At 59.3% G+C, this 27,500-nt stretch overlaps 2 protein-coding genes across 5 annotated transcripts in view; one reads left to right on the forward strand and one right to left on the reverse strand.

Moving 5' to 3' along the window:
* Positions 1-20,612, reverse strand: part of LOC121275054 (prohibitin-2-like) — a 41,110-nt gene extending 20,498 nt beyond the window's left edge. The window contains exons 1-4 of one of the 2 annotated variants that reach the window (XM_041182444.1): positions 20,453-20,612; positions 14,799-14,936; positions 2,047-2,131; positions 1,015-1,094 (exon numbers count right to left, since the gene is read on the reverse strand). In XM_041182444.1, the coding sequence (XP_041038378.1) occupies positions 1,015-1,094; positions 2,047-2,131; positions 14,799-14,925 (292 nt within the window). In that variant the 5' untranslated portion in view covers positions 14,926-14,936; positions 20,453-20,612. Of the gene's footprint in view, positions 1-1,014; positions 1,095-2,046; positions 2,132-14,798; positions 14,937-20,436 lie in introns of both variants that reach the window. The other variant, XM_041182445.1, reaches the window with a different exon arrangement.
* Positions 20,613-23,400: 2,788 nt separating this feature from the next.
* pex5 (peroxisomal biogenesis factor 5) overlaps positions 23,401-27,500 on the forward strand; it is a 59,074-nt gene continuing 54,974 nt past the window's right edge. For all 3 annotated transcript variants that reach the window (XM_041182453.1, XM_041182455.1, XM_041182454.1), the window contains exon 1: positions 23,401-23,463. The gene's annotated coding sequence lies outside the window, so the exon portion shown is untranslated. The remainder of the gene's footprint in view (positions 23,464-27,500) is intronic.

Consider the following 27,500-nt stretch of genomic DNA (forward strand, 5'->3'; position numbering starts at 1 on the left):
TGAGGCAGAGTCCCCTCGCTCTTGTAAGCCCCAGCCTAAAACGTCCGACCTTCCCTCACAGGACAACCCACCCACCCACCCCTGGTATTCGGCCCGGTAAACCTTCTCCGGTCTGGCTTCCAACACATCTACATCCATCCTTCAACGAGGGGGACCAGTACCGTGCGCGATACTTCCGACGTGGTCTCACCTATACCCTCTACGACCGAAGCACAACCTCCCCTATGGTTGTGTTCGACTCCCCCTCCCCCCACAACACCTCGCAGTAAAAGGGAAGGTTCTATTAGCTGGGGTGACCCCCCCCCCCCCCCCCCCCACCCAACTTGACGAAACACCCTCAGACCGTCCGTAAGCAGGACCCGGACACCACCACCCCCCCAAACCCCCCCCCCACTGCTCTCTCGCGCCCACAGAATATTGAGCTCGACAACTTCGGACCGCGAGCTCTCTCCCCTCCATCCCACCACCCCCCCCCACAACCCCCTTTACTTAGCACATTCTATTCGATAATATCACCACCTTCAACGCCTCTTTTGTCTGTGACTCTTGGTTATCTCCACCGATCACTGGCCCTTTCTCCAGCTCTACCTGTCCTCCCCCCCACCCCCCCCACTCTTAAACCAGCTTATATTTCACCCCATTTCTTTCCGTTGAAGAGTCTTACGGACTCGAAACGTTAACTGTGCCCCTCTCCGCAGATGCTGCCAGACCTGCTGAGTTTTTTTTTTTCCCCCACAGGTACTTTCGTTTTCGTGTTCTGTTAGCTTTCCTGTTTACCCAAGGGACCGGTACACCGACCTTTTGTGATTCATGGGCTCAGACACCCAGATCCCTCCTCCGCACCTCAAGAGAGCTCTGCAAATCTCTCGTAGCTGGGCGGAGCGACTGCTTCTCCCACAGCCCACCCCCCCAGCCCCCAACCCCTCCACCTCGCACGCTCAGCATACTCCGCTCCGCCCGGCGTTTACCCCCTCACCACCCCCACCAACCGCAGGCCGCTGACCCCGTCCTGACCTTTGCTCCCCGTGAGCGAGGAGATCTTCCGGGGCTTGGCACGGATGTCGTAGATGATCGGGTACTGGAACCATGGCATCCTGGGCGGGAAAGGGCGGAGCCGAGGGAGGAGAGAGAGAGAGGGGAAAAAACAAACTGGGCGTTAATGCGAGGCTCCCGCGCGCGGAGGAGGAGGAGGTCGTTTCTCGCGTCGGGAGGAAAGGAGGAACGGGAATTGACCGCGGCCCTTTGCTCGCCTCGCCTCGTCACCCCGCCCGCTTCCCGGCCCTCTGCTCGCCTCGCCACCCCACCCGCTTCCCGGCCCTCCGCTCGTCTCGCCTCATCACCCCGCCCGCTTCCCGGCCCTCCGCTCGCCTCGCCTCGTCACCCCACCAGGTTCCCGGCCCTCCGCTCGCCTCGCCTCGTCACCCCGCCCGCTTCCCGGCCCTCCGCTCGCCTCGTCACCCCGCCCGCTTCCCGGCCAACACGGCCCTCGCTCGCCTCGTCACCCCACCCGCATCCCGGCCCTCCGCTCGCCTCGTCACCCCGCCCGCTTCCCGGCCAACACGGCCCTCGCTCGCCTCCCCTCGTCACCCCGCCCGCTTCCCGGCCAACACGGCCCTCGCTCGCCTCATCACCCCACCCGCATCCCGGCCCTTCACTCGCCTCGCCTCGTCACCCCGCCCGCTTCCCGGCCAACACAGCCCTCGCTCGCCTCATCACCCCACCCGCATCCCGGCCCTCGCTCGCCTCGCCTCGTCACCCCGCCCGCATCCCGGCCCTTCATTCGCCTCGCCTCGTCACCCCGCCCGCATCCCGGCCAACACGGCCCTCGCTCGCCTCGTCACCCCACCCGCATCCCGGCCCTTCACTCGCCTCGCCTCGTCACCCCGCCCGCATCCCGGCCAACACGGCCCTCGCTCGCCTCGTCACCCCACCGCATCCCGGCCCTTCGCTCGCCTCGCCTCGTCACCCCGCCCGCATTCTGGCCAACATTACACGCCCCCCCACCCCACCTCGCGCGCCGCGCCCCTGACCCTCAGACGGCTGTACCTGATGTGCAGACCCTCTGCCAGGATGGTGTGCGGCTGGATGCCTCCCAGTCGGCTGAAGATGATCGCTCGCTGCCCACCTTCCACTGTGAAGCAGAGAGAGAGAGGCGGAGCGAGGGGGGGAGCGACAGAGAGAGGGAGAGAGAGAGAGAGACAGAGAGACAGAGCGAGGGAGGGAGTGAGGGAAAGAGCGAGAGAGAGAGAGTGAGAGAGAGAGAGAGAGAGAGGGAGGGAGAAAGAGAGAAAGAGAGAGAGACGGAGCGAGGGGGGGGAGAGAGAGAGAGAGGGGGAGCGAGGGAGGGTGCGAGGGAGGGAGCGAGGGAGGGAGCGAGGGAGGGAGCGAGGGAGGGAGCGAGGGAGGGAGCGAGGGAGGGAGCGAGGGAGGGAGCGAGGGAGGGAGCGAGGGAGGGAGCGAGCGAGGGAGGGAGAGAGGGAGGGAGCGAGGGAGGGAGCGAGGGAGGGAGCGAGGGAGGGAGCGAGGGAGGGAGCGAGGGAGGGAGCGAGGGAGGGAGGGAGCGAGGGAGGGAGCGAGGGAGGGAGGGAGCGAGGGAGGGAGCGAGGGAGGGAGGGAGCGAGGGAGGGAGCGAGGGAGAGTGCGAGGGAGAGAGCGAGGGAGAGTGCGAGGGAGAGAGCGAGGGAGAGAGCGAGGGAGAGAGCGAGGGAGAGAGCGAGGGAGAGAGCGAGGGAGAGAGCGAGGGAGAGAGCGAGGGAGAGAGCGAGGGAGAGAGCGAGGGAGAGAGCGAGGGAGAGAGCGAGGGAGAGAGCGAGGGAGAGAGCGAGGGAGAGAGCGAGGGAGAGAGCGAGGGAGAGAGCGAGGGAGAGAGCGAGGGAGGGAGCGAGGGAGGGAGCGAGGGAGGGAGCGAGGGAGGGAGCGAGGGAGGGAGCGAGGGAGGGAGCGAGGGAGGGAGCGAGGGAGGGAGCGAGGGAGGGAGCGAGGGAGGGAGACGGAGCAAGAGAGAGAGAGAGACGGAGCAAGGGAGAGAGAGAGAGAGAGAGAGACGGAGCGAGAGAGAGAGAGAGAGACGGAGCGAGAGAGAGAGAGACGGAGCAAGAGAGAGAGAGAGAGAGACGGAGCAAGAGAGAGAGAGAGAGAGACGGAGCGAGAGAGAGAGAGAGAGGGACGGAGCGAGAGAGAGAGAGAGAGGGACGGAGCGAGAGAGAGGGACGGAGCGAGAGAGAGGGACGGAGCGAGAGAGAGGGACGGAGCGAGAGAGAGGGACGGAGCGAGAGAGAGGGACGGAGCGAGAGAGAGGGACGGAGCGAGAGAGAGGGACGGAGCGAGAGAGAGGGACGGAGCGAGAGAGAGGGACGGAGCGAGAGAGAGGGACGGAGCGAGAGAGAGGGACGGAGCGAGAGAGAGGGACGGAGCGAGAGAGAGGGACGGAGCGAGAGAGAGGGACGGAGCGAGAGAGAGGGACGGAGCGAGAGAGAGGGACGGAGCGAGAGAGAGGGACGGAGCGAGAGAGAGGGACGGAGCGAGAGAGAGGGACGGAGCGAGAGAGAGGGACGGAGCGAGAGAGAGGGACGGAGCGAGAGAGAGGGACGGAGCGAGAGAGAGGGACGGAGCGAGAGAGAGGGACGGAGCGAGAGAGAGGGACGGAGCGAGAGAGAGGGACGGAGCGAGAGAGAGGGACGGAGCGAGAGAGAGGGACGGAGCGAGAGAGAGGGACGGAGCGAGAGAGAGGGACGGAGCGAGAGAGAGGGACGGAGCGAGAGAGAGGGACGGAGCGAGAGAGAGGGACGGAGCGAGAGAGAGGGACGGAGCGAGAGAGAGGGACGGAGCGAGAGAGAGGGACGGAGCGAGAGAGAGGGACGGAGCGAGAGAGAGGGACGGAGCGAGAGAGAGGGACGGAGCGAGAGAGAGGGACGGAGCGAGAGAGAGGGACGGAGCGAGAGAGAGGGACGGAGCGAGAGAGAGGGACGGAGCGAGAGAGAGGGACGGAGCGAGAGAGAGGGACGGAGCGAGAGAGAGGGACGGAGCGAGAGAGAGAGACGGAGCGAGAGAGAGAGACGGAGCGAGAGAGAGGGACGGAGCGAGAGAGAGGGACGGAGCGAGAGAGAGGGACGGAGCGAGAGAGAGGGACGGAGCGAGAGAGAGGGACGGAGCGAGAGAGAGGGACGGAGCGAGAGAGAGGGACGGAGCGAGAGAGAGGGACGGAGCGAGAGAGAGAGACGGAGCGAGAGAGAGAGGGACGGAGCGAGAGAGAGGGACGGAGCGAGAGAGAGGGACGGAGCGAGAGAGAGGGACGGAGCGAGAGAGAGGGACGGAGCGAGAGAGAGGGACGGAGCGAGAGAGAGGGACGGAGCGAGAGAGAGGGACGGAGCGAGAGAGAGGGACGGAGCGAGAGAGAGGGACGGAGCGAGAGAGAGGGACGGAGCGAGAGAGAGGGACGGAGCGAGAGAGAGGGACGGAGCGAGAGAGAGGGACGGAGCGAGAGAGAGGGACGGAGCGAGAGAGAGGGACGGAGCGAGAGAGAGGGACGGAGCGAGAGAGAGGGACGGAGCGAGAGAGAGGGACGGAGCGAGAGAGAGGGACGGAGCGAGAGAGAGGGACGGAGCGAGAGAGAGGGACGGAGCGAGAGAGAGGGACGGAGCGAGAGAGAGGGACGGAGCGAGAGAGAGGGACGGAGCGAGAGAGAGGGACGGAGCGAGAGAGAGGGACGGAGCGAGAGAGAGGGACGGAGCGAGAGAGAGGGACGGAGCGAGAGAGAGGGACGGAGCGAGAGAGAGGGACGGAGCGAGAGAGAGGGACGGAGCGAGAGAGAGGGACGGAGCGAGAGAGAGGGACGGAGCGAGAGAGAGGGACGGAGCGAGAGAGAGGGACGGAGCGAGAGAGAGGGACGGAGCGAGAGAGAGGGACGGAGCGAGAGAGAGGGACGGAGCGAGAGAGAGAGAGAGAGAGACGGAGCGAGAGAGAGAGAGAGAGACGGAGCGAGAGAGAGAGAGAGAGAGACGGAGCGAGAGAGAGAGAGAGAGACGGAGCGAGAGAGAGAGAGAGAGAGACGGAGCGAGAGAGAGAGAGAGAGAGACGGAGCGAGAGAGAGAGAGAGAGACGGAGCGAGAGAGAGAGAGAGAGAGACGAGCGAGAGAGAGAGAGAGAGACGGAGCGAGAGAGAGAGAGAGAGACGGAGCGAGAGAGGAGAGGAGAGAGAGACGGAGCGAGAGAGAGAGAGAGAGACGGAGCGAGAGAGAGAGAGAGAGACGGAGCGAGAGAGAGAGAGAGAGACGGAGCGAGAGAGAGAGAGAGAGACGGAGCGAGAGAGAGAGAGAGAGACGGAGCGAGAGAGAGAGAGAGACGGAGCGAGAGAGAGAGAGAGAGACGGAGCGAGAGAGAGAGAGAGAGACGGAGCGAGAGAGAGAGAGAGAGACGGAGCGAGAGAGAGAGAGAGACAGACGGAGCGAGAGAGAGAGAGAGAGAGACAGACGGAGCGAGAGAGAGAGAGAGAGACAGACGAGCGAGAGAGAGAGACGGAGCGAGAGAGAGACAGACGGAGCGAGAGAGAGAGAGAGACGGAGCGAGAGAGAGAGAGAACGGACGAGAGAGAGAGAGACGGAGCAGAGAGAGACAGGACGGAGCGAGAGAGAGAGGCAGACGGAGCGAGAGAGAGACAGACGGAGCGAGAGAGAGGCAGACGGAGCGAGAGAGAGGCAGACGGAGCGAGAGAGAGACAGACGGAGCGAGAGAGAGACAGACGGAGCGGGAGAGAGACAGACGGAGCGGGAGAGAGACAGACGGAGCGAGAGAGAGAGACAGACGGAGCGAGAGAGAGACAGACGGAGCGAGAGAGAGACAGACGGAGCGAGAGAGAGAGACAGACGGAGCGAGAGAGAGAGACAGACGGAGCGAGAGAGAGACAGACGGAGCGCGAGAGAGACAGACGGAGCGAGAGAGAGACAGACGGAGCGAGAGAGAGACAGACGGAGCGAGAGAGAGACAGACGGAGCGAGAGAGAGAGAGACGGAGCGAGAGAGAGAGAGAGAGAGACGGAGCGAGAGAGAGAGAGACGGAGCGAGAGAGAGAGAGAGAGGGACGGAGCGAGAGAGACGGAGCGAGAGAGAGACGGAGCGAGAGAGAGGGACGGAGCGAGAGAGAGGGACGGAGCGAGAGAGAGGGACGGAGCGAGAGAGAGGGACGGAGCGAGAGAGAGGGGACGGAGCGAGAGAGAGGGACGGAGCGAGAGAGAGGGACGGAGCGAGAGAGAGGGACGGAGCGAGAGAGAGGGACGGAGCGAGAGAGAGGGACGGAGCGAGAGAGAGGGACGGAGCGAGAGAGAGGGACGGAGCGAGAGAGAGGGACGGAGCGAGAGAGAGGGACGGAGCGAGAGAGAGGGACGGAGCGAGAGAGAGGGACGGAGCGAGAGAGAGGGACGGAGCGAGAGAGAGGGACGGAGCGAGAGAGAGGGACGGAGCGAGAGAGAGGGACGGAGCGAGAGAGAGGGACGGAGCGAGAGAGAGGGACGGAGCGAGAGAGAGGGACGGAGCGAGAGAGAGGGACGGAGCGAGAGAGAGGGACGGAGCGAGAGAGAGGGACGGAGCGAGAGAGAGGGACGGAGCGAGAGAGAGGGACGGAGCGAGAGAGAGGGACGGAGCGAGAGAGAGGGACGGAGCGAGAGAGAGGACGGAGCGAGAGAGAGGGACGGAGCGAGAGAGAGGGACGGAGCGAGAGAGAGGGACGGAGCGAGAGAGAGGGACGGAGCGAGAGAGAGGGACGGAGCGAGAGAGAGGGACGGAGCGAGAGAGAGGGACGGAGCGAGAGAGAGGGACGGAGCGAGAGAGAGGGACGGAGCGAGAGAGAGGGACGGAGCGAGAGAGAGGGACGGAGCGAGAGAGAGGGACGGAGCGAGAGAGAGGGACGGAGCGAGAGAGAGGGACGGAGCGAGAGAGAGGGACGGAGCGAGAGAGAGGGACGGAGCGAGAGAGAGGGACGGAGCGAGAGAGAGGGACGGAGCGAGAGAGAGAGGGACGGAGCGAGAGAGAGGGACGGAGCGAGAGAGAGGGACGGAGCGAGAGAGAGGGACGGAGCGAGAGAGAGGGACGGAGCGAGAGAGAGGGACGGAGCGAGAGAGAGGGACGGAGCGAGAGAGAGGACGGAGCGAGAGAGAGGGACGGAGCGAGAGAGAGGGACGGAGCGAGAGAGAGGGACGGAGCGAGAGAGAGGGACGGAGCGAGAGAGAGGGACGGAGCGAGAGAGAGGGACGGAGCGAGAGAGAGGGACGGAGCGAGAGAGAGGGACGGAGCGAGAGAGAGGGACGGAGCGAGAGAGAGGGACGGAGCGAGAGAGAGGGACGGAGCGAGAGAGAGGGACGGAGCGAGAGAGAGGGACGGAGCGAGAGAGAGGGACGGAGCGAGAGAGAGGGACGGAGCGAGAGAGAGGGACGGAGCGAGAGAGAGGGACGGAGCGAGAGAGAGGGACGGAGCGAGAGAGAGGGGACGGAGCGAGAGAGAGGGACGGAGCGAGAGAGAGGGACGGAGCGAGAGAGAGGGACGGAGCGAGAGAGAGGGACGGAGCGAGAGAGAGGGACGGAGCGAGAGAGAGGGACGGAGCGAGAGAGAGGGACGGAGCGAGAGAGAGGGACGGAGCGAGAGAGAGGGACGGAGCGAGAGAGAGGGACGGAGCGAGAGAGAGGGACGGAGCGAGAGAGAGGGACGGAGCGAGAGAGAGGGACGGAGCGCGAGAGAGAGAGAGACGGAGCGCGAGAGAGAGAGAGACGGAGCGAGAGAGAGAGAGAGAGACGGAGCGAGAGAGAGAGAGAGAGAGACGGAGCGAGAGAGAGAGACAGACGGAGCGAGAGAGAGAGAGAGAGACGGAGCGGAGAGAGAGAGAGAGGGACGGAGCGAGAGAGAGGGACGGAGCGAGAGAGAGGGACGGAGCGAAGAGAGAGGACGGAGCGAGAGAGAGGGACGGAGCGAGAGAGAGAGAGAGAGACGACGCGAGCGGAGAGGAGAGAGAGAGAGACGGAGCGACGAGAGAGAGAGAGAGAGACAGAGAGAGAGAGAGAGAGACGGAGAGAGAGAGAGAGAGACGGGGAGAGAGAGAGAGAGAGAGACGGAGCGAGAGAGAGAGAGACGGAGCGAGAGAGAGAGAGAGAGACGGGCGAGAGGAGAGAGAGAGAGACGGAGCGAGAAGAGAGAGAGAGAGACGGAGCGAGAGAGAGAGAGAGAGACGGAGCGAGAGAGAGAGAGAGAGAGCGGAGCGAGAGAGAGAGAGAGAGACGGAGCGAGAGAGAGAGAGAGAGACGGCGCGAAGAGAGAGAAGAGAGAGACGGAGCGAGAGAGAGAGAGAGAGAGAGACGGAGCGAGAGAGAGAGAGAGAGACGGAGCGAGAGAGAGAGAGAGAGACAGACGGAGCGAGAGAGAGAGAGAGAGACAGACGGAGCGAGAGAGAGAGAGAGAGACAGACGGAGCGAGAGAGAGAGAGAGAGACAGACGGAGCGAGAGAGAGAGAGAGAGACAGACGGAGCGAGAGAGAGAGAGAGAGACAGACGGAGCGAGAGAGAGAGAGAGAGACAGACGGAGCGAGAGAGAGAGAGAGAGACAGACGGAGCGAGAGAGAGAGAGAGAGACAGACGGAGCGAGAGAGAGAGAGAGAGACAGACGGAGCGAGAGAGAGAGAGAGAGACAGACGGAGCGAGAGAGAGAGAGAGAGACAGACGGAGCGAGAGAGAGAGAGAGAGACAGACGGAGCGAGAGAGAGAGAGAGAGACAGACGGAGCGAGAGAGAGAGAGAGAGACAGACGGAGCGAGAGAGAGAGAGAGAGACAGACGGAGCGAGAGAGAGAGAGAGAGACAGACGGAGCGAGAGAGAGAGAGAGAGACAGACGGAGCGAGAGAGAGAGAGAGAGACAGACGGAGCGAGAGAGAGAGAGAGAGACAGACGGAGCGAGAGAGAGAGAGAGAGACAGACGGAGCGAGAGAGAGAGAGAGAGACAGACGGAGCGAGAGAGAGAGAGAGAGACAGACGGAGCGAGAGAGAGAGAGAGAGACAGACGGAGCGAGAGAGAGAGAGAGAGACAGACGGAGCGAGAGAGAGAGAGAGAGACAGACGGAGCGAGAGAGAGAGAGAGAGACAGACGGAGCGAGAGAGAGAGAGAGAGACAGACGGAGCGAGAGAGGAGAGAGAGAGACAGACGGAGCGAGAGAGAGAGAGAGAGACAGACGGAGCGAGAGAGAGAGAGAGAGACAGACGGAGCGAGAGAGAGAGAGAGAGACAGACGGAGCGAGAGAGAGAGAGAGAGACAGACGGAGCGAGAGAGAGAGAGAGAGACAGACGGAGCGAGAGAGAGAGAGAGAGACAGACGGAGCGAGAGAGAGAGAGAGAGACAGACGGAGCGAGAGAGAGAGAGAGAGACAGACGGAGCGAGAGAGAGAGAGAGAGACAGACGGAGCGAGAGAGAGAGAGAGAGACAGACGGAGCGAGAGAGAGAGAGAGAGACAGACGGAGCGAGAGAGAGAGAGAGAGACAGACGGAGCGAGAGAGAGAGAGAGAGACAGACGGAGCGAGAGAGAGAGAGAGAGACAGACGGAGCGAGAGAGAGAGAGAGAGACAGACGGAGCGAGAGAGAGAGAGAGAGACAGACGGAGCGAGAGAGAGAGAGAGAGACAGACGGAGCGAGAGAGAGAGAGAGAGACAGACGGAGCGAGAGAGAGAGAGAGAGACAGACGGAGCGAGAGAGAGAGAGAGAGACAGACGGAGCGAGAGAGAGAGAGAGAGACAGACGGAGCGAGAGAGAGAGAGAGAGACAGACGGAGCGAGAGAGAGAGAGAGAGACAGACGGAGCGAGAGAGAGAGAGAGAGACAGACGGAGCGAGAGAGAGAGAGAGAGACAGACGGAGCGAGAGAGAGAGAGAGAGACAGACGGAGCGAGAGAGAGAGAGAGAGAGACAGACGGAGCGAGAGAGAGAGAGAGAGACAGACGGAGCGAGAGAGAGAGAGAGAGACAGACGGAGCGAGAGAGAGAGAGAGAGACAGACGGAGCGAGAGAGAGAGAGAGAGACAGACGGAGCGAGAGAGAGAGAGAGAGACAGACGGAGCGAGAGAGCGAGAGAGAGACAGACGGAGCGGGAGAGAGACAGACGGAGCGGGAGAGAGACAGACGGAGCGGGAGAGAGACAGACGGAGCGGGAGAGAGACAGACGGAGCGGGAGAGAGACAGACGGAGCGGGAGAGAGACAGACGGAGCGGGAGAGAGACAGACGGAGCGGGAGAGAGACAGAGAGACAGACGGAGCGAGAGAGAGAGAGAGAGACAGACGGAGCGAGAGAGGAGAGAGAGACAGACGGAGCGAGAGAGAGAGAGAGAGACAGACGGAGCGAGAGAGAGAGAGAGAGACAGACGGAGCGAGAGAGAGAGAGAGAGACAGACGGAGCGAGAGAGAGAGAGAGAGACAGACGGAGCGAGAGGAGAGAGAGAGACAGACGGAGCGAGAGAGAGAGAGAGACAGACGGAGCGAGAGAGAGAGAGAGAGACAGACGGAGCGAGAGAGAGAGAGAGAGACAGGACGGAGCGAGAGAGAGAGAGAGAGACAGACGGAGCGAGAGAGAGAGAGAGAGACAGACGGAGCGAGAGAGAGAGAGAGAGAGACAGACGGAGCGAGAGAGAGAGAGAGAGACAGACGGAGCGAGAGAGAGAGAGAGAGACAGACGGAGCGAGAGAGAGAGAGAGAGACAGACGGAGCGAGAGAGAGAGAGAGAGACAGGACGGAGCGAGAGAGAGAGAGAGAGGACAGACGGAGCGAGAGAGAGAGAGAGGAGAGACAGACGGAGCGAGAGAGAGAGAGAGAGACAGACGGAGCGAGAGAGAGAGAGAGAGACAGACGGAGCGAGAGAGAGAGAGAGAGACAGACGGAGCGAGAGAGAGAGAGAGAGACAGACGGAGCGAGAGAGAGAGAGAGAGACAGACGGAGCGAGAGAGAGAGAGAGAGACAGACGGAGCGAGAGAGAGAGAGAGAGACAGACGGAGCGAGAGAGAGAGAGAGAGACAGACGGAGCGAGAGAGAGAGAGAGAGACAGACGGAGCGAGAGAGAGAGAGAGAGACAGACGGAGCGAGAGAGAGAGAGAGAGACAGACGGAGCGAGAGAGAGAGAGAGAGACAGACGGAGCGAGAGAGGAGAGAGAGAGACAGACGGAGCGAGGAGAGAGAGAGAGAGACAGACGGAGCGAGAGAGAGAGAGAGAGACAGACGGAGCGAGAGAGAGAGAGAGAGACAGACGGAGCGAGAGAGAGAGAGAGAGACAGACGGGAGCGAGAGAGAGAGAGAGAGACAGACGGAGCGAGAGAGAGAGAGAGAGACAGACGGAGCGAGAGAGAGAGAGAGAGACAGACGGAGCGAGAGAGAGGGAGAGACAGACGGTGAGCGAGAGAGAGGAAGAGACATAGAGACAGACGGAGCGAGAGAGAGAGACAGAGACAGACGGAGCGAGAGAGAGAGAGACAGAGACAGACGGAGCGAGAGAGAGAGAGACAGAGACAGACGGAGCGAGAGAGAGAGAGACAGAGACAGACGGAGCGAGAGAGAGAGAGACAGAGACAGACGGAACGAGAGAGAGAGAGAGAGACAGACGGAGCGAGAGAGAGAGAGAGAGACAGACGGAGCGAGAGAGAGGGAGAGACAGACGGAGCGAGAGAGAGGGGAGAGGACAGACGGAGCGAGAGAGAGAGGGGAGAGACAGACGGAGCGAGAGAGAGGGAGAGACAGACGGAGCGAGAGAGAGGGAGACAGACGGAGCGAGAGAGAGGGAGACAGACGGAGCGAGAGAGAGGGAGACAGACGGAGCGAGAGAGAGGGGACAGACGGAGCGAGATGAGAGGGAGACAGACGGAGCGAGAGAGAGGGAGACAGACGGAGAGTGAGAGAGGGAGACAGACGGAGCGAGAGAGAGGGAGACAGACGGAGCGAGAGAGAGGGAGACAGACGGAGCGAGAGAGAGGGAGACAGACGGAGCGAGAGAGAGGGAGACAGACGGAGCGAGAGAGAGGGAGAGACAGACGGAGCGAGAGAGAGGGAGAGACAGACGGAGCGAGAGAGAGGGAGAGACAGACGGAGCGAGAGAGAGGGAGAGACAGACGGAGCGAGAGAGAGGGAGAGACAGACGGAGCGAGAGAGAGGGAGACAGACGGAGCGAGAGAGAGGGAGAGACAGACGGAGCGAGAGAGAGGGAGAGACAGACGGAGCGAGAGAGAGGAGAGACAGACGGAGCGAGAGAGAGGGAGAGACAGACGGAGCGAGAGAGAGGGAGAGACAGACGGAGCGAGAGAGAGGGAGAGACAGACGGAGCGAGAGAGAGGGAGAGACAGACGGAGCGAGAGAGAGGGAGAGACAGACGGAGCGAGAGAGAGGGAGAGACAGACGGAGCGAGAGAGAGGGAGAGACAGACGGGGAGCGAGAGAGAGGGAGAGACAGACGGAGCGAGAGAGAGGGAGAGACAGACGGAGCGAGAGAGAGGGAGAGACAGACGGAGCGAGAGAGAGGGAGAGACAGACGGAGCGAGAGAGAGGAGAGACAGACGGAGCGAGAGAGAGGGAGAGACAGACGGAGCGAGAGAGAGGGAGAGACAGACGGAGCGAGAGAGAGGGAGAGACAGACGGAGCGAGAGAGAGGGAGAGACAGACGGAGCGAGAGAGAGGGAGAGACAGACGGAGCGGAGAGAGAGGGAGAGACAGACGGAGCGAGAGAGAGGGGAGAGACAGACGGAGCGAGAGAGAGGGAGAGACAGACGGAGCGAGAGAGAGGGAGAGACAGACGGAGCGAGAGAGAGGGAGAGACAGACGGAGCGAGAGAGAGGGAGAGACAGACGGAGCGAGAGAGAGGGAGAGACAGACGGAGCGAGAGAGAGGGAGAGACAGACGGAGCGAGAGAGAGGGAGAGACAGACGGAGCGAGAGAGAGGGAGAGACAGACGGAGCGAGAGAGAGGGAGAGACAGACGGAGCGAGAGAGAGGGAGAGACAGACGGAGCGAGAGAGAGGGAGAGACAGACGGAGCGAGAGAGAGGGAGAGACAGACGGAGCGAGAGAGAGGGAGAGACAGACGGAGCGAGAGAGAGGGAGAGACAGACGGAGCGAGAGAGAGGGAGAGACAGACGGAGCGAGAGAGAGGGAGAGACAGACGGAGCGAGAGAGAGGGAGAGACAGACGGAGCGAGAGAGAGGGAGAGACAGACGGAGCGAGAGAGAGGGAGAGACAGACGGAGCGAGAGAGAGGGAGAGACAGACGGAGCGAGAGAGAGGGAGAGACAGACGGAGCGAGAGAGAGGGAGAGACAGACGGAGCGAGAGAGAGGGAGAGACAGACGGAGCGAGAGAGAGGGAGAGACAGACGGAGCGAGAGAGAGGGAGAGACAGACGGAGCGAGAGAGAGGGAGAGACAGACGGAGCGAGAGAGAGGGAGAGACAGACGGAGCGAGGGAGAGGGAGAGACGGAGCGAGGGAGGGAGAGAGAGAGAGACGGAGCGAGGGAGGGAGAGAGAGAGAGACGGAGCGAGGGAGGGAGAGGCGGAGCGAGGGAGGGAGAGAGAGAGAGAGACGGAGTGAGGGAGGGAGAGGGCGAGAGAGAGACGGAGCGAGGGAGGGAGAGAGCGAGAGAGAGACGGAGCGAGGGAGGGAGAGAGAGAGAGAGAGAGAGAGATGGAGCGAGGGAGGGAGAGAGAGAGAGAGACGGAGCGAGGGAGGGAGAGAGAGAGAGAGAGAGAGACACACGGAGCGAGGAAGGGAGAGAGAGAGAGACGGAGCGAGGGAGGGAGAGAGAGCGAGAGAGACGGAGAGAGAGAGAGAGAGACGGAGCGAGAGAGAGAGAGAGAGAGAGAGAGACGGAGCGAGGGAGGGAGAGAGAGAGAGAGAGAGATGGAGCGAGGGAGGGAGAGAGAGAGAGAGAGAGGCGGAGCGAGGGAGGGAGAGACAGAGAGAGAGAGAAAGACAGAGCGAGAGAGAGAGAGATGGAGCGAGGGAGGGAGAGAGAGAGAGAGAGAGAGAGAGAGACGGAGCGAGGGAGGGAGAGAGAAAGAGACGGAGCGAGGGAGGGAGAGAGAGAGAGACGGAGTGAGGGAGGGAGAGAGAGAGAGACGGAGTGAGGGAGGGAGAGGGCGAGAGAGAGACGGAGCGAGGGAGGGAGAGAGAGAGAGAGAGAGAGGGCGCGAGGGAGGGAGAGAGAGAGAGAGAGAGAGATGGAGCGAGGGAGGGAGAGAGAGAGAGAGATGGAGCGAGGGAGGGAGAGATAGAGAGAGAGAGACGGAGCGAGGAAGGGAGAGAGAGAGAGACGGAGCGAGGGTGGAGAGAGAGCAAGAGAGACGGAGAGAGAGAGAGAGAGAGAGACGGAGCGAGAGAGAGATGGAGCGAGGGAGAGAGAGAGAGAGAGAGACGGAGCGAGGAAGGGAGAGAGTGAGAGAAACGGAGCGAGGGAGGGAGATAGAGAGAGAGACGGAGAGAGACAGAGAGAGAGACAGAGAAAGAGACACAGAGAGAGACACAGAGAGAGACACAGAGAGAGACACAGAGAGAGACACAGAGAGACACAGAGAGAGACACAGAGAGAGAGAGACACAGAGAGAGAGAGACACAGAGAGAGAGAGACACAGAGAGAGAGAGACAGAGAGACAGAGAGAGAGAGAGACAGAGAGAGAGAGAGACAGAGAGAGAGAGACAGAGAGAGAGAGAGGCAGAGAGAGAGAGAGAGAGAGAGACAGAGTTAGTTTATCTGGGAACCTGGAATGCTGAACACAACCCCGCCCAGTTACTCCCAGCCGCTTGGAAGCACCAACTCACCTGTGTAAACTGACTCCTTCACTCCGTACATCAGCGCCCCGGCTCCGAAAAGCAGCTTCAGAGCCGTCCCAGCACCACGACCCCCCGCCGGCATCCGACTGGCAAAGTCTCGCAGGTTCTGAGCCATGTCGCCTCCTTCTGGTGAGAGAGAGAGAGGAAGGGAATTCTCACAATCACAGTCACATACACTCAGGTAGAGTAAAGCTCCCTCTACACCGTCCCCATCAAACACTCCCAGGACAGGTAAGCACGGGGTTAGAAACAGAGTAAATCTCCCTCTACACTGTCCCCATCAAGCACTCACAAGAAGGGTACAGCACGGGGTTAAATACAGAGTAAAGTTCCCTCTACACTGTCCCCATCAAACACTCCCAGGACAGGTACAGCACGGGGTTAGATACAGAGTAAATCTCCCTCTACAAAGTCCCCATCAAACACTCCCAGGACAGGAACAGCACGGGGTTAGATACAGAGTAAATCTCCCTCTACACTGTCCCCATCAAACACTCCCAGGACAGGTACAGCACGGGGTTAGATACAGAGTAAAATTCCCTCTACACTGTCCCCATCAAACACTCCCAGGACAGGTACAGCACGGGGTTAGATACAGAGTAAATATCCCTCTACACCGTCCCCATCAAACACTCCCAGGACAGGTACAGCACGGGGTTAGATACAGAGTAAAGCTCCCTCTACACTGTCCCCTCAAACACTCTCAGGACAGGTACAGCACGGGGTTAGATACAGAGTAAAGCTCCCTCTACACTGTCCCCATCAAACACTCCCAGGACAGGTACAGCACGGGGGTTAGATACAGAGTAAAGCTCCCTCTACACCGTCCCCATCAAACTCTCCCAGGACACGTACAGCACGGGGTTAGATACAGAGTAAATCTCCCTCGACACTGTCCCCATCAAACACTCCCAGGACAGGTACAGCACGGGGTTAGATACAGAGCAATGCTCCCTCTACACCGTCCCCATCAAACACTCCCAGGACAGGTACAGCACGGGGTTAGATACAGAGTAAATCTCCCTCTACACCGTCCCCATCAAACACTCCCAGGACAGGTACAGCACGGGTTAGATACAGAGTAAATCTCCCTCTACACCGTCCCCATCAAACACTCCCAGGACAGGTACAGCACGGGGTTAGATACAGAGTAAAGCTCCCTCTACACAGTCCCCATCAAACACTCCCAGGACAGGTACAGCACGGGGTTAGATACAGAGTAAATCTCCCTCTACACTGTCCCCATCAAACACTCCCAGGACCAGGTACAGCACGGGGTTAGATACAGAGTAAATCTCCCTCAACACCCTCCCCATCAAACACTCCCAGGACAGGTACAGCACGGGGTGAGATACAGAGTAAAGCTCACTCTACACCGTCCCCATCAAACACACCTAGGACAATTACAGCACAGGGTTAGATACAGAGTAAAGCTCCCTCTACACCCTCCCCATCAAACACTCCCAGGACAGGTACAGCACGGGGTTAGATACAGAGTAAAGCTCCCTCTACACTGTCCCCATCAAACACTCCCAGGACAGGTACAGCACGGGGTTAGATACACAGTAAAGCTCCCTCTCCACCGTCCCCATCAAACACTCCCAGGACAGGTACAGCACGGGGTTAGATACAGAGTAAAGATCCCTCTACACTGTCCCCATCAAACACTCCCAGGACAGGTACAGCACGGGGTTAGATACAGAGTAAATCTCCCTCTACAAAGTCCCCATCAAACACTCCCAGGAGATGTACCGCACGGGGTAAGATACAGAGTAAAGTTGTCTCTACACCGTCCCCATCAAACACTCCCAGGGCAGGTACAGCACGGGGTTAGATACAGAGTGAATCTCCCTCTACACCGTCCCCATCAAACACTCCCAGGACAGGTACAGCACGAGGTTAGATACAGAGTGAATCTCCCTCTACACCGTCCCCATCAAACACTCCCAGGACAAGTACAGCACGGGGTTAGATACAGAGCAAAGCTCCCTCTACACTGTCCCCATCAAACACTCCCAGGACAGGTACAGCACGGGGTTAGATACAGAGTAAATCTCCCTCTACACTGTCCCCATCAAACACTCCCAGGACAGGTACTGCACGGGGTTAGATACAGAGTAAAGCTCCCTCTACACCCTCCCCATCAAACACTCCCAGGACAGGTACAGCACTGGGTTAGATACAGTGTAAAGCTCCCTCTACACTGTCCCCATCAAACACTCCCAGGACAGGTACAACACGGGGTTAGATACAGCCAAATTACCCTCTACACCCTCCCCATCAAACACTCCCAGGACAGGTACAGCACAGGGTTAGATACAGAGTAAAGCTCCCTCTACACCGTCCCCATCAAACACTCCCAGGACAGGTACAGCACGGGGTTAGATACAGAGTAAAGCTCCCTCTACACTGTCCCCATCAAACACTCCCAGGACAGGTACAGCACGGGGTTAGATACAGAGTAAATCTCCCTCTACACTGTCCCCATCAAACACTCCCAGGGCAGGTACAGCACGGGGTTAGATACAGGGTAAAGCTCCCTCTACACTGTCCCCATCAAACACACACCGTACAGTTACGGCATGGGGTTAGATACAGAGTAAAGCTCCCTCTACACCGTCCCCATCAAACACTCCCAGGACAGGTACAACACGGGATTAGATACAGAGTAAGGCTCCCTCTACACTATCCCGATCAAACACTCCCAGGACAGGTACAACACGGGGTTAGATACAGAGTAAAGCTCCCTCTACATTATCCCGATCAAACACTCCCAGGACAGGTACAGCACGGGGTTAGACATAGAGTAAATCTCCCTCTACACTGTCCTCATCAAACACTCCCAGGACAGGTACAGCACGGGGTTAGATACAGAGTAAATCTCCCTCTACACTGTCCCCATCAAACACTCCCAGGACAGGTACAGCACGGGGTTAGATATAGAGTAAAGCTCCCTCTACACACTCGTTCAAGAATATATTTCTGGCATTTCATCTTGGATCCTAAGCTCATTTAATACTAGATGGAGATTAATAAGGTAATTTAACACTAGTTACTAGCAGTTAGCCACCTTTAACATTTGTTGCTGCATTTTAAACTCATATCGCCCTGGTTACCTGTCTGGTCTAATACTAGGTACTACCCAGTTTCAACACTAGTTGTAGGTAATTCAGCTGGTTTAACATTAGTTACAGGCTGTTATCCTTGTTTAACACAAGTTATTCTGTATTTTGCATGTGCTCACCCCAGCTACATGGTAAGGAGCTCGTTTCGCATTGGTTAATCGTGAACAGCCTGTTACAACACTGCTGTCACTGACCTGCTTTCCAGTTACCAGCCTTCTGTGACATTGATTATTAACCTGGTTTAGCGCTAGTTACTGGATATGAACCTGCTTTAATAATATTTGCTATGCACTTTCCTGTTTGCACATTGGTAACTAGATATCAAACCGATTAACTACTAGTTACTAGCCCGCTGTGATACTGATAATTATGCTGGTTTCGCACTAGTTATTGGATGCAAACCTGTTTTAACAATAGTTAGTATGCATTTGCCTGGTTGCATATTGGTAACTAGCTATCAAGCCGATTAATTACTAGTTACCAGCCTGCAGTGAGTGATTATTAACCTGGTTTTGCACTAGTCACTGAACACAAACTTGGATTAGCAGTCGTTACTGAACGCAAACCTAGTTTAGCAGTAGTTACTAAATACAAACCTGGTTTAGCAGTAGTTACTAAATACAAACCTGGCTTAGCAGTAGTTACTAAATACAAAGATAAAAGCAAAAAACTGTGAATGCTGGAAATCCAAGACAAAAACAAAAATTCCTGGAAAAGCTCAGCAGGTCTGGCAGCATCTGCAGAGAGGAACACAGTTAACGTTTCAAGTCCGAATGACTCTTCAACAGGACTAAGGAAAAATAGAAGAGAGGTGAAATATAAGCTGGTTTGAGGGGGGTTGGGACAAGTCGAGCCGGATAGAGGGCCAGTGATAGGTGGAGATAGCCAAAAGATGTCACAGACAAAAGGACAAAGAGGTGTTGAAGGTGGTGATATTATCTAAGGAATGTGCATATTAAGGGTAGAAAGCAGGACAAGCAAGGTACAGATAGTCCTAGTGGGGGTGGGGAGAAGGTACAGATAGCCCTAGTGGGGGTGGGGTGGGGTGAAGGTACAGATAGCCCTAGTGGGGTGGGGAGAAGGTACAGATAGCCCTAGTGGGGGTGGGGTGGGGTGAAGGTACAGATAGCCCTAGTGGGGGTGGGGTGGGGAGAAGGTACAGATAGCCCTAGTGGGGGTGGGGTGGGGTGAAGGTACAGATAGCCCTAGTGGGGGTGGGGTGGGGTGAAGGAATCAAAAAAGGCTAAAAGGTAGAGATAAAACAATGGCTGGAAATACATTTAAAAATAATGGAAATCGGTGGGAAAAGAAAAATTGACATAAATTATTGGGGAAAAAAGGGGGGTGGTGAAATCAGAAAGGGGGTGGGGATGGAGGAGAGTTCACGATCTAAAATTGTTGAATTCAATATTCAGTGCAGAAGGCTGTAAAATGCCTAGTTGGAAGATGAGGTGCTGTTCCTCCAGTTTGCGTTGAGCTTCACTGGAACAAGGCAGCAGGCCAAGGACAGACATGTGGGCATGAGAGCAGGGTGGAGTGTTGAAATGGCAAGCGACAGGGAGGTCTGGGTCACGTTTGCGGACAGACCGAAGGTGTTCCACAATGCGGACACCCAGTCTGCGTTTGGTCTCTCCAATGTAGAGGAGACCGCATTGGGAGCAAAGAATGCAGTAGACTAAGTTGGGCGAAATGCAAGTGAAATGCTGCTTCACTCGAAAGGAGTGTTTGGGCCCTTGGACGGTGAGGAGGGGGGAAGTGAAGGGGCAAGTGTTGCACCTTCTGCGGCTGCATGGGAAGGTGCCGTGGGAGGGGGTTACTGAATACAAACCTGGTTTAGCACTAGTCACTGAACCCAAACCTGGTTTAGCGCTAGTCACTGAACACAAACCTGGTTTAGCGCTAGTTACTGATCACAAACCTGGTTTAGCGCTAGTCACTTAACACAAACATGGTTTAGCGCTAGACACTTAACACAAACATGGTTTAGCGCTAGTTACTGATCACAAACCTGGTTTAGCGCTAGTCACTGAACACAAACATGGTTTAGCGCTAGTTACTGATCACAAAACTGGTTTAGCGCTAGTTACTGATCACAAACCTGGTTTAGCGCTAGTCACTGATCACAAACCTGGTTTAGCGCTAGTTACTGATCACAAACCTGGTTTAGCGCTAGTCACTTAACACAAACATGGTTTAGCACTAGTTACTGATCACAAACCTGGTTTAGCGCTAGTCAATGAACACAAACATGGTTTAGCGCTAGTTACTGATCACAAACCTGGTTTAGCGCTAGTCACTTAGCACAACCATGGTTTAGCACTAGTCACTTAACACAAACCTGGTTTAGCACTAGTTACTGAACACAAACCTGGTTTAGCGCTAGTTGCTATAAATTTGCCTGGTTGCACATTTCGCACAGTGGATTAGTTTAAGCACTAGTTACCCCCTTGTTATGCCACTGATTAGTAACCTAGTTTAATACTAGTTAGTAGAAACCTTACTGGTTTGCTTCCTCACCTCTTCTCACATGGACAGATGCCCTCTGTACTTAACCCCGGAAGTGACGACACCTGCAGCGCCTCGTATCGACGCTTGTTGATGCCGTCAGACACGGCGCTGGCGGCCACGCGCAGGCGTAGTGGGGAACGGGACAGAAAAGGGACACCGAACCCCCCCACCAAAATCCCCGTCTCTGAACCCGCCCACCCCAGACTCACGTCTCTGACCCCGCCCCCCAGTCCGGTCACTGACCCCGCCCACCCCAGACCCCCGGCTCTGACCCCGCCCCCCTCTCTGAACCCGCCCCCTACCTCACTGACCCCGCCCCTCCCTCACTGACCCCGCTCCTTCCCTCACTGATCCCGCCCCCTTCACTGATCCCGCTTCCTCCCTCACTGATCCCGCCCCCTTCCCACACTGATCCCGCCCCCTCCCTCACTGACACCGCCCCCTCCCTCATTGATCCCGCCCTCTCCTTAACTGACACCGCCCCCTCCCTCACTGATCCCGCCTCCCTCACTGACTCTGCCACTTCACTGACCCCGCCCCCTCCCTCACTGACCTCGCCCCCTCCCTCACTGTTCCCGCCCCCTCCCTCACTGATCCCGCCCCTTCCCACACTGATCCCGCCCCCTCCTTAACTGACTCCGCCCCCTCCCTCACTGATCCCGCCCCCTCCTTAACTGACTCCGCCCCCTCCCTCACTGATCCCGCCCCCTCCTTAACTGACTCCGCCCCCTCCCTCACTGATCCCGCCCCCTCCTTAACTGACTCCGCCCCCTCCCTCACTGATCCCGCCCCCTCCTTAACTGACTCCGCCCCCTCCCTCACTGATCCCGCCCCCTCCTTAACTGACTCCGCCCCCTCCTTCACTGATCCCGCCCCCTCCCTCACTGATCCCGCCCCCTCCTTATCTGACTCCGCCCCCTCCCTCACTGATCACGCCCCCTCCCTCACTGATCCCGCCCCCTCCGTCACTGATCCCGCCCCCTCCCTCACTGATCCTGCCTCTATCCCTCACTGACCCCGCCCCCTCCCACACTAATCCGCCCCCTCCCACACTGACTCCGCCCCCCCTCACTGATCCCGCCCACTCCTTAACTGACTCCGCCCCCTCCTTCACTGATCCCGCCCCTCCCTCTCTGATCCCGCCCCCTCCGTCACTGATCCCGCCTCCCTTACTGACTCTGCCCCTTTACTTACCCCGCCCCCTCCCTCACTGACCCCGCCCCCTCCCTCACTGTTCCCGCCCCCTCCCTCACTGATCCTGCCTCTATCCCTCACTGACCCCGCCCCCTCCCACACTAATCCGCCCCCTCCCACACTGACTCCGCCCCCTCCCTCACTGATCCCGCCCCCTCCCTCACTGACCCCGCCCCCTGCCTCACTGAACCCGCCTCCTCCCTCACTGATGCCGCCTCTATCCCTCACTGACTCCGCCCCCTCCCTCACTGACCCTGCCCCCTCCCTCACTGACCCCGCCCCCTCCCACACTGATCCCGCCCCCTCCCTCACTGACTCCGCGCCTTCCCTCACTGATCCCGCCCCCTCCCTCCCTGACCCCGCCCCCTGCCTCACTGACTCCGCCCCCTCCCTCACTGACCCCGCCCCCTCCCTCACTGACCCCGCCCCCTCCCACACTGATCCCGCCCCCTCCCTCACTGACTCCGCCCCCTCCCTCACTGATCCCGCCCCCTCCCTCCCTGACCCCGCCCCCTGCCTCACTGAACCCGCCCCCTCCCTCACTGATGCCGCCTCTATCCCTCACTGACTCCGCCCCCTCCCTCACTGACCCCGCCCCCTCCCACACTGATCCCGCCCCCCCACTCACTAACTCCGCCCCCTCGCTCACTGATCCCGCCCCCTCCCTCACTGAACCCACCCCCTCCCTCACTGATGCCGCCTCTATCCCTCACTGACTCCGCCCCCTCCCTCACTGACTCCGCCCCATCCCTCACTCCGCGCAATCTCCGTCACTGACTCCGCCCCTCCCACAGCGACCCCGCCCTCTCCCTCACTGACCGCGCCCCCTCCCACAGTGACACCACCCCAGCCCCCTTTTCTGGATGAGCTGCCGCAACTTCATGTTCATTTCTTGCGGCTGCGCCGTTTGGGCAGAGGCGAGCACGATCGATCTTCACATTCCGATTGGCCAGCAGCGGCAGCGGTCCCGCCCCCACCCCTCTCCGATTGGCTGATCTCGCCGCCTGTCAGTCGATGTCGGCCTTGCTTTCGCGCTTGAGCGGGGCCGTCGCGCGGCCGGCGAGCCACCCTCGCTTGATTGGTCTAACGCGTCGACCCCTCCCTTGGCGATTGGTCCGTTTTGCAGCCGTCGTCGCTTTTCGTCCCACGTGGGCGACAAATTTGTTGTGCGCGGCTCCGATTGGCCAGGAGGTTCCGCCGCCGCCACCGCCCCCATCGCCGTCCGTCACGGATGTCAATTGTTGGGACATATGACGTGTCGATCCGGGCGGGCGAGCCGAGGCCTCTGATTGGCGCAGTCCTCCGAGCCGCCCCCTTCGCCGATTGGTCAGCGAGCCGTTCAGTCAACCCGCGCCGCGCCGCGCGAGCGCGTTGGAGGCGGGTCAAAGGAGGACGGCCGTCCCCCCTCTGATTGGAGCGGAGCGGCCCGTTACTCGCGTCGTCTATTGGTCGTCCGGGGCTGTCCGTCTCCATCGCGCGCGCCCCACTTCAGCCTTCCCGAGAGGAGGAGGAGGAGGAGGAGGAGGAGGGGGGGGCGGGGGGGTGTGTCTCGCGCGCCTCTTGCGATTGGTCGCTCTTAACAAGGGAGGGGGGGGGCGGACCCTTCAGCCGGACGATTGGCCGAGGCGGCCGTCAATCCCCCCGGAACCCCGCTCACCATTGGTCGGCCGCCGCTGTCCGTCAGGCAGGGGGGCTTCGCGATTGGCCGGGAGCGGGGTTGTGGGCGGGGGTGGGGAAAGGGGGCTGGAGGCCGCGGAGGAGGCCCCGGGGATCGGGTAAAGGCAGGAGGCCGGAGGAGGTGGAGGTGGAGGAGGCAGCGAGGGCAGGTAATGTCCCTGGGCGGGTCGGGCGTGTAGGCCTCAGGCCTGGGGCTTGCGTGGGAAATGTACGCCTCAGCCCCCGGGTGGGGGGGGAAGGGGTCCACCTTCCCCTCCCCTCCCCTCCCCCCCCCCCCCCCCCCCGTACATTCCTGTGGAATAGGCCCTGGAGCCGCTATCTCCCCCTCCACGACGCCAGGAGGCGCTGTCACCGCAGTGAGCCAATCAGAAAGCGGCCCCCTTGGGGGGGGGGGGGGGGGGGGGGCTTCCAGCCAATCAGAGCGAACGCCCCCCCCCCCCCCCCCCCCCCCCAGACCGTCCAGCCATTCAGAGCGAGCGCCCCCGGGGCCGTCCAGCCAATCAGAGCGAGCGCCCCCCCCCCCCCCAGGCCGTCCAGCCAATCAGAGAGCCCCCACCAGGCCTGTCCAGCCAATCAGAGAACGCCCCCCCCCCACCACCGCGGGCTGACCAGCCAATCAGAGAGTTTCCCCCTGCAGTGCTGTCCAGCCAATTAGACAGAACCCCCCCCCCCCCCCACCCCAGACCCATCCAACCAATCAAAGAGAGCACCCCAGGCCCATCTGACCAATAAGAGAGAGCACCCCCAAGTGCGTCCGACCAATCAGAGAGAGCACCCCCAAGTGCGTCCGACCAATCAGAGAGAGCACCCCAGGCCCTTCCAACCAATCAGAGAGAGCACCCCCAAGTGCGTCCGAGCAGTCAGAGAGAGCACCCCAGGCCCTTCCAACCAATCGGAGAGAGCACCCCAGGCCCATCCGACCAATCAGAGAGAGCACCCCAACTGCGTCCGACCAATCAGAGAGAGCACCCCAAGCACGTCCAACCAATCAGAGAGAGCACCCCAACCGCGTCCGACCAATCAGAGAGAGCACCCCAACCGCGTCCGACCAATCAGAGAGAGCACCCCAAGCGTGTCCGACCAATCAGAGAGAGCACCCCAACCGCGTCCGACCAATCAGAGAGAGCACCCCAAGCGTGTCCGACCAATCAGAGAGAGCACCCCAAGCGCGTCCGACCAATCAGAGAGAGCACCCCAAGTGCGTCCAACCAATCAGAGAGAGCACCTCAACCGCGTCCAACCAATCAGAGAGAGCACCCCAAGCGCGTCCGACCAATCAGAGAGAGCACCCCAAGTGCGTCCAACCAATCAGAGAGAGCACCTCAACCGCGTCCAACCAATCAGAGAGAGCACCCCAAGCGCGTCCAACCAATCAGAGAGAGCACCTCCCCCTACCCAACCAGCCCATCCAACCAATCAGACAGAATCACACCCCCCCCCCCCCCCCCCCCCCCCCCCCCCCCCCCCCACCACCTCCCCCCACCCAGGGGGCATCCAGCCAATCGCGGAGGCCCCGTGTGGAAATCCAACCAATCACTGAGCCCTCCGATTTGCCCCGATTTCCCCTCTCCCCCCCCCACCACTGGTGGACCAATGGCGCGGAGGAACCGATGGACCAGATTTTCACAGTGCTGTTGTGGTGGGGTTGGGGGGGTGGGGGGGGGGGGGCGTGATTTAAACTCAAATCGACCAGCGGAGAGGGGAAGGATGGGGACCCTCGAAAAGTCCTTCAGAGGAGGGTGGGTGGTGGGTGGGGTGGAGAGAAGCTGAGGTGGGATTAGAAGGATCTACGATGCTGGTCAGGTAAGGGAGTCTGGAGGAAACGTTAGGCTAGGCAAGAGAGGAGCGAGTGCCGCTACGGAGAAATGGAATACGCTGTTGGGTGTGTGCTGTTAAGCTCCCAAACAGTCAGGGAGAGATAGAAGATCAGACACACAGTCACAGCTCAATGAGGTGTAAGGACAACAGGGCAGTAATAGTCGGGGACTTTAACCACCCAAATATTTTAGCCGGGAAAGTTTTTGAGTGTGCAAGGTAGGGAGGGAGTAAGTTGCATCCGGGAGAAATGTTTTAGCCAGTACGTGGAAAGCCCAACACTGGAGGGGGCAGTTCTGGACCGAATATTCGCAAACGAGCGCGTCAGTAGGGGAGCATTTTGGAAATAGTGATCATAACTCAGTTAGATTCAGGATAGTTACGGGAAAGGACAAGGGCCAGGAATAAACGTTCTAAACCGCCTAAAAGGCTCATTTTACTGAGGTGAGATGTGATTTGCCCCCCCCCCCCCCCCCCTCCACCAAGTGGACTGGGTGTGATAGCAATGGGGAGGCATTCAAGGAGGAAACAGCGAGAGCACAGGGCAAACATGCTCCCGTAGAGACAATGAGTTGGGGGTGGGGGGGGTGGCGGGGGGGGGGGGGGGGGGGGGGGGGGGGCGGGGTTGGTGGTGTGGGGGACCGAGTCCAGAGAACCCTGGATGTCGAGGGACCATGAAGGTTAGGATTAAGCAAAAAAAAGAGGAGCTATGGCAGATACTGAGGGTTCAATAAGGCAGAGTCCCTAGAGGAGTATTAAAAAGTGCGGGGTGGGGGGGTACTTACAAAGGAAATTAGGAGAGCTAAGAGAGTGCATGAGAAAGCATTGGTGGGTAGAATAAAGAAAAACCCAAAGGGGTTTTTTTAAGATATATAAAGAGAATAACTAGAGGAAGAGAAGGTCCAATTAGAGACCACAGAGGTAACCTGTGTGTGGACCCCGAGACGTGGGTACAGACCCCAATGAATACTTTGCGTTGGTCTTCTCAATAGAAAAGGACGACGCAGGTATAGACATCAGGGTGGAAGAGTGTGAAATATTAGAGGAAATTAACATAGAGAGAGAGGAGGTACGAGCGGGTTTAACCTTAAGAGTGGATAAATCCCCAGGCCCGGGTGAGATGTATCCCAGGCTGTTGAGGGAGGTGAGGGAAGAGATATCAGGGGCCCTGGCAGTAATTTCCAAATCCTCTCTGGTCACAGGTGAAGTGCCAGAGGACTGCTAACGTCGTCCCATTATTCAAAAAGAAAAAGGGAGGCAGGGATAGACCCGGAATTGACAGGCCGGTCGGTCTAGCCTGGGCGGTGGGGAAGTTACCGGAAAGAAATCTGAGGGACCAGAACCTGTGTCTGCACTCGGAGAGACAGGGATTAATCAGGGATGGTCAGCATGGGTTTTGTTAGGGGGAAGGTCGCGTTTGACACATCGGATCGAGTTTCTTCAAGGAGGTAACCAGGAGTGTTGATGAGGGTAACGCAGTTGATGTGGTCTAGCGAGGCTTTTGATAAGGTTCCCTCATCGGCAGACAGGTCAAGAAAGTAAGAGCCCATGGGATCCAAGGCAAAGTGGCACGTTGGATCCAAAATTGGCCGAGAGGCAGGGAGCAGAGGGCGATGGTGGAAAGGATGTTTCCCTGACTGGAAGTCTGTTTCCAGTGGGGTCCCGCAGGGCTCGGAGCTGGGTCCCCTTACTGCCTGTGGTGTACATAAACGATTTGGACTTAAACTTGGGGGGTAGGATCAAGAGTTTCGGGGATGACGCGAAAATTGGCAGCGTGGTATATAGCGAGGAGAATAGCGGGAGGACATCAATGGACTGGTCAGGTGGGCAGAGCGGTGACAAATGGAATTCAACCCGGAGAAGTGTGAGGTGATGCACTTGGGGAGGGCTAACAAGGCAAGGGGTTACGCTATGAACGGGGAGGGCCCTGGAAAGTCTTGAAGATCAGAGGGGGGACCTCTGTGTGTGCATGTCCACAGATCCCTGAGGGTAGCAGGGCTGGGAGGTAAGGTGGTTGAGGAGGCAGATGGGATACTTGCCTTTATTAGCCGGGGCACAGAATACAAGAGCAGAGGGAGGTTATGCTGGAGCTGTGTAAAACGCCAGTTAGGCCACAACTAGAGTACTGCGTGCAGTTCTGGTCCCCACGTCATAGGGAGGATGTGATTGCACTGGAGGAGGGTGCAGAGGAGATTTACCAGGATGCTGCCGGGGCTAGAGAGTCTGAGCTATGAGGAAAGATTGGATAGGCTGGGGTTGTTTTCTTTGGAACAGCGAAGGTTGAGAGGGGGGCCTGACAGAGGTGCATAAGATTATGAGGGGCAAGGATAGGGCGGAGAGGAAGGCACTTTTTCCATCGGTAGAGGGGGTC

The sequence above is a fragment of the Carcharodon carcharias genome (assembly GCF_017639515.1).
Source record: "Carcharodon carcharias isolate sCarCar2 chromosome 40 unlocalized genomic scaffold, sCarCar2.pri SUPER_40_unloc_8, whole genome shotgun sequence".
NCBI classification, from domain to species: domain Eukaryota; kingdom Metazoa; phylum Chordata; class Chondrichthyes; order Lamniformes; family Lamnidae; genus Carcharodon; species Carcharodon carcharias.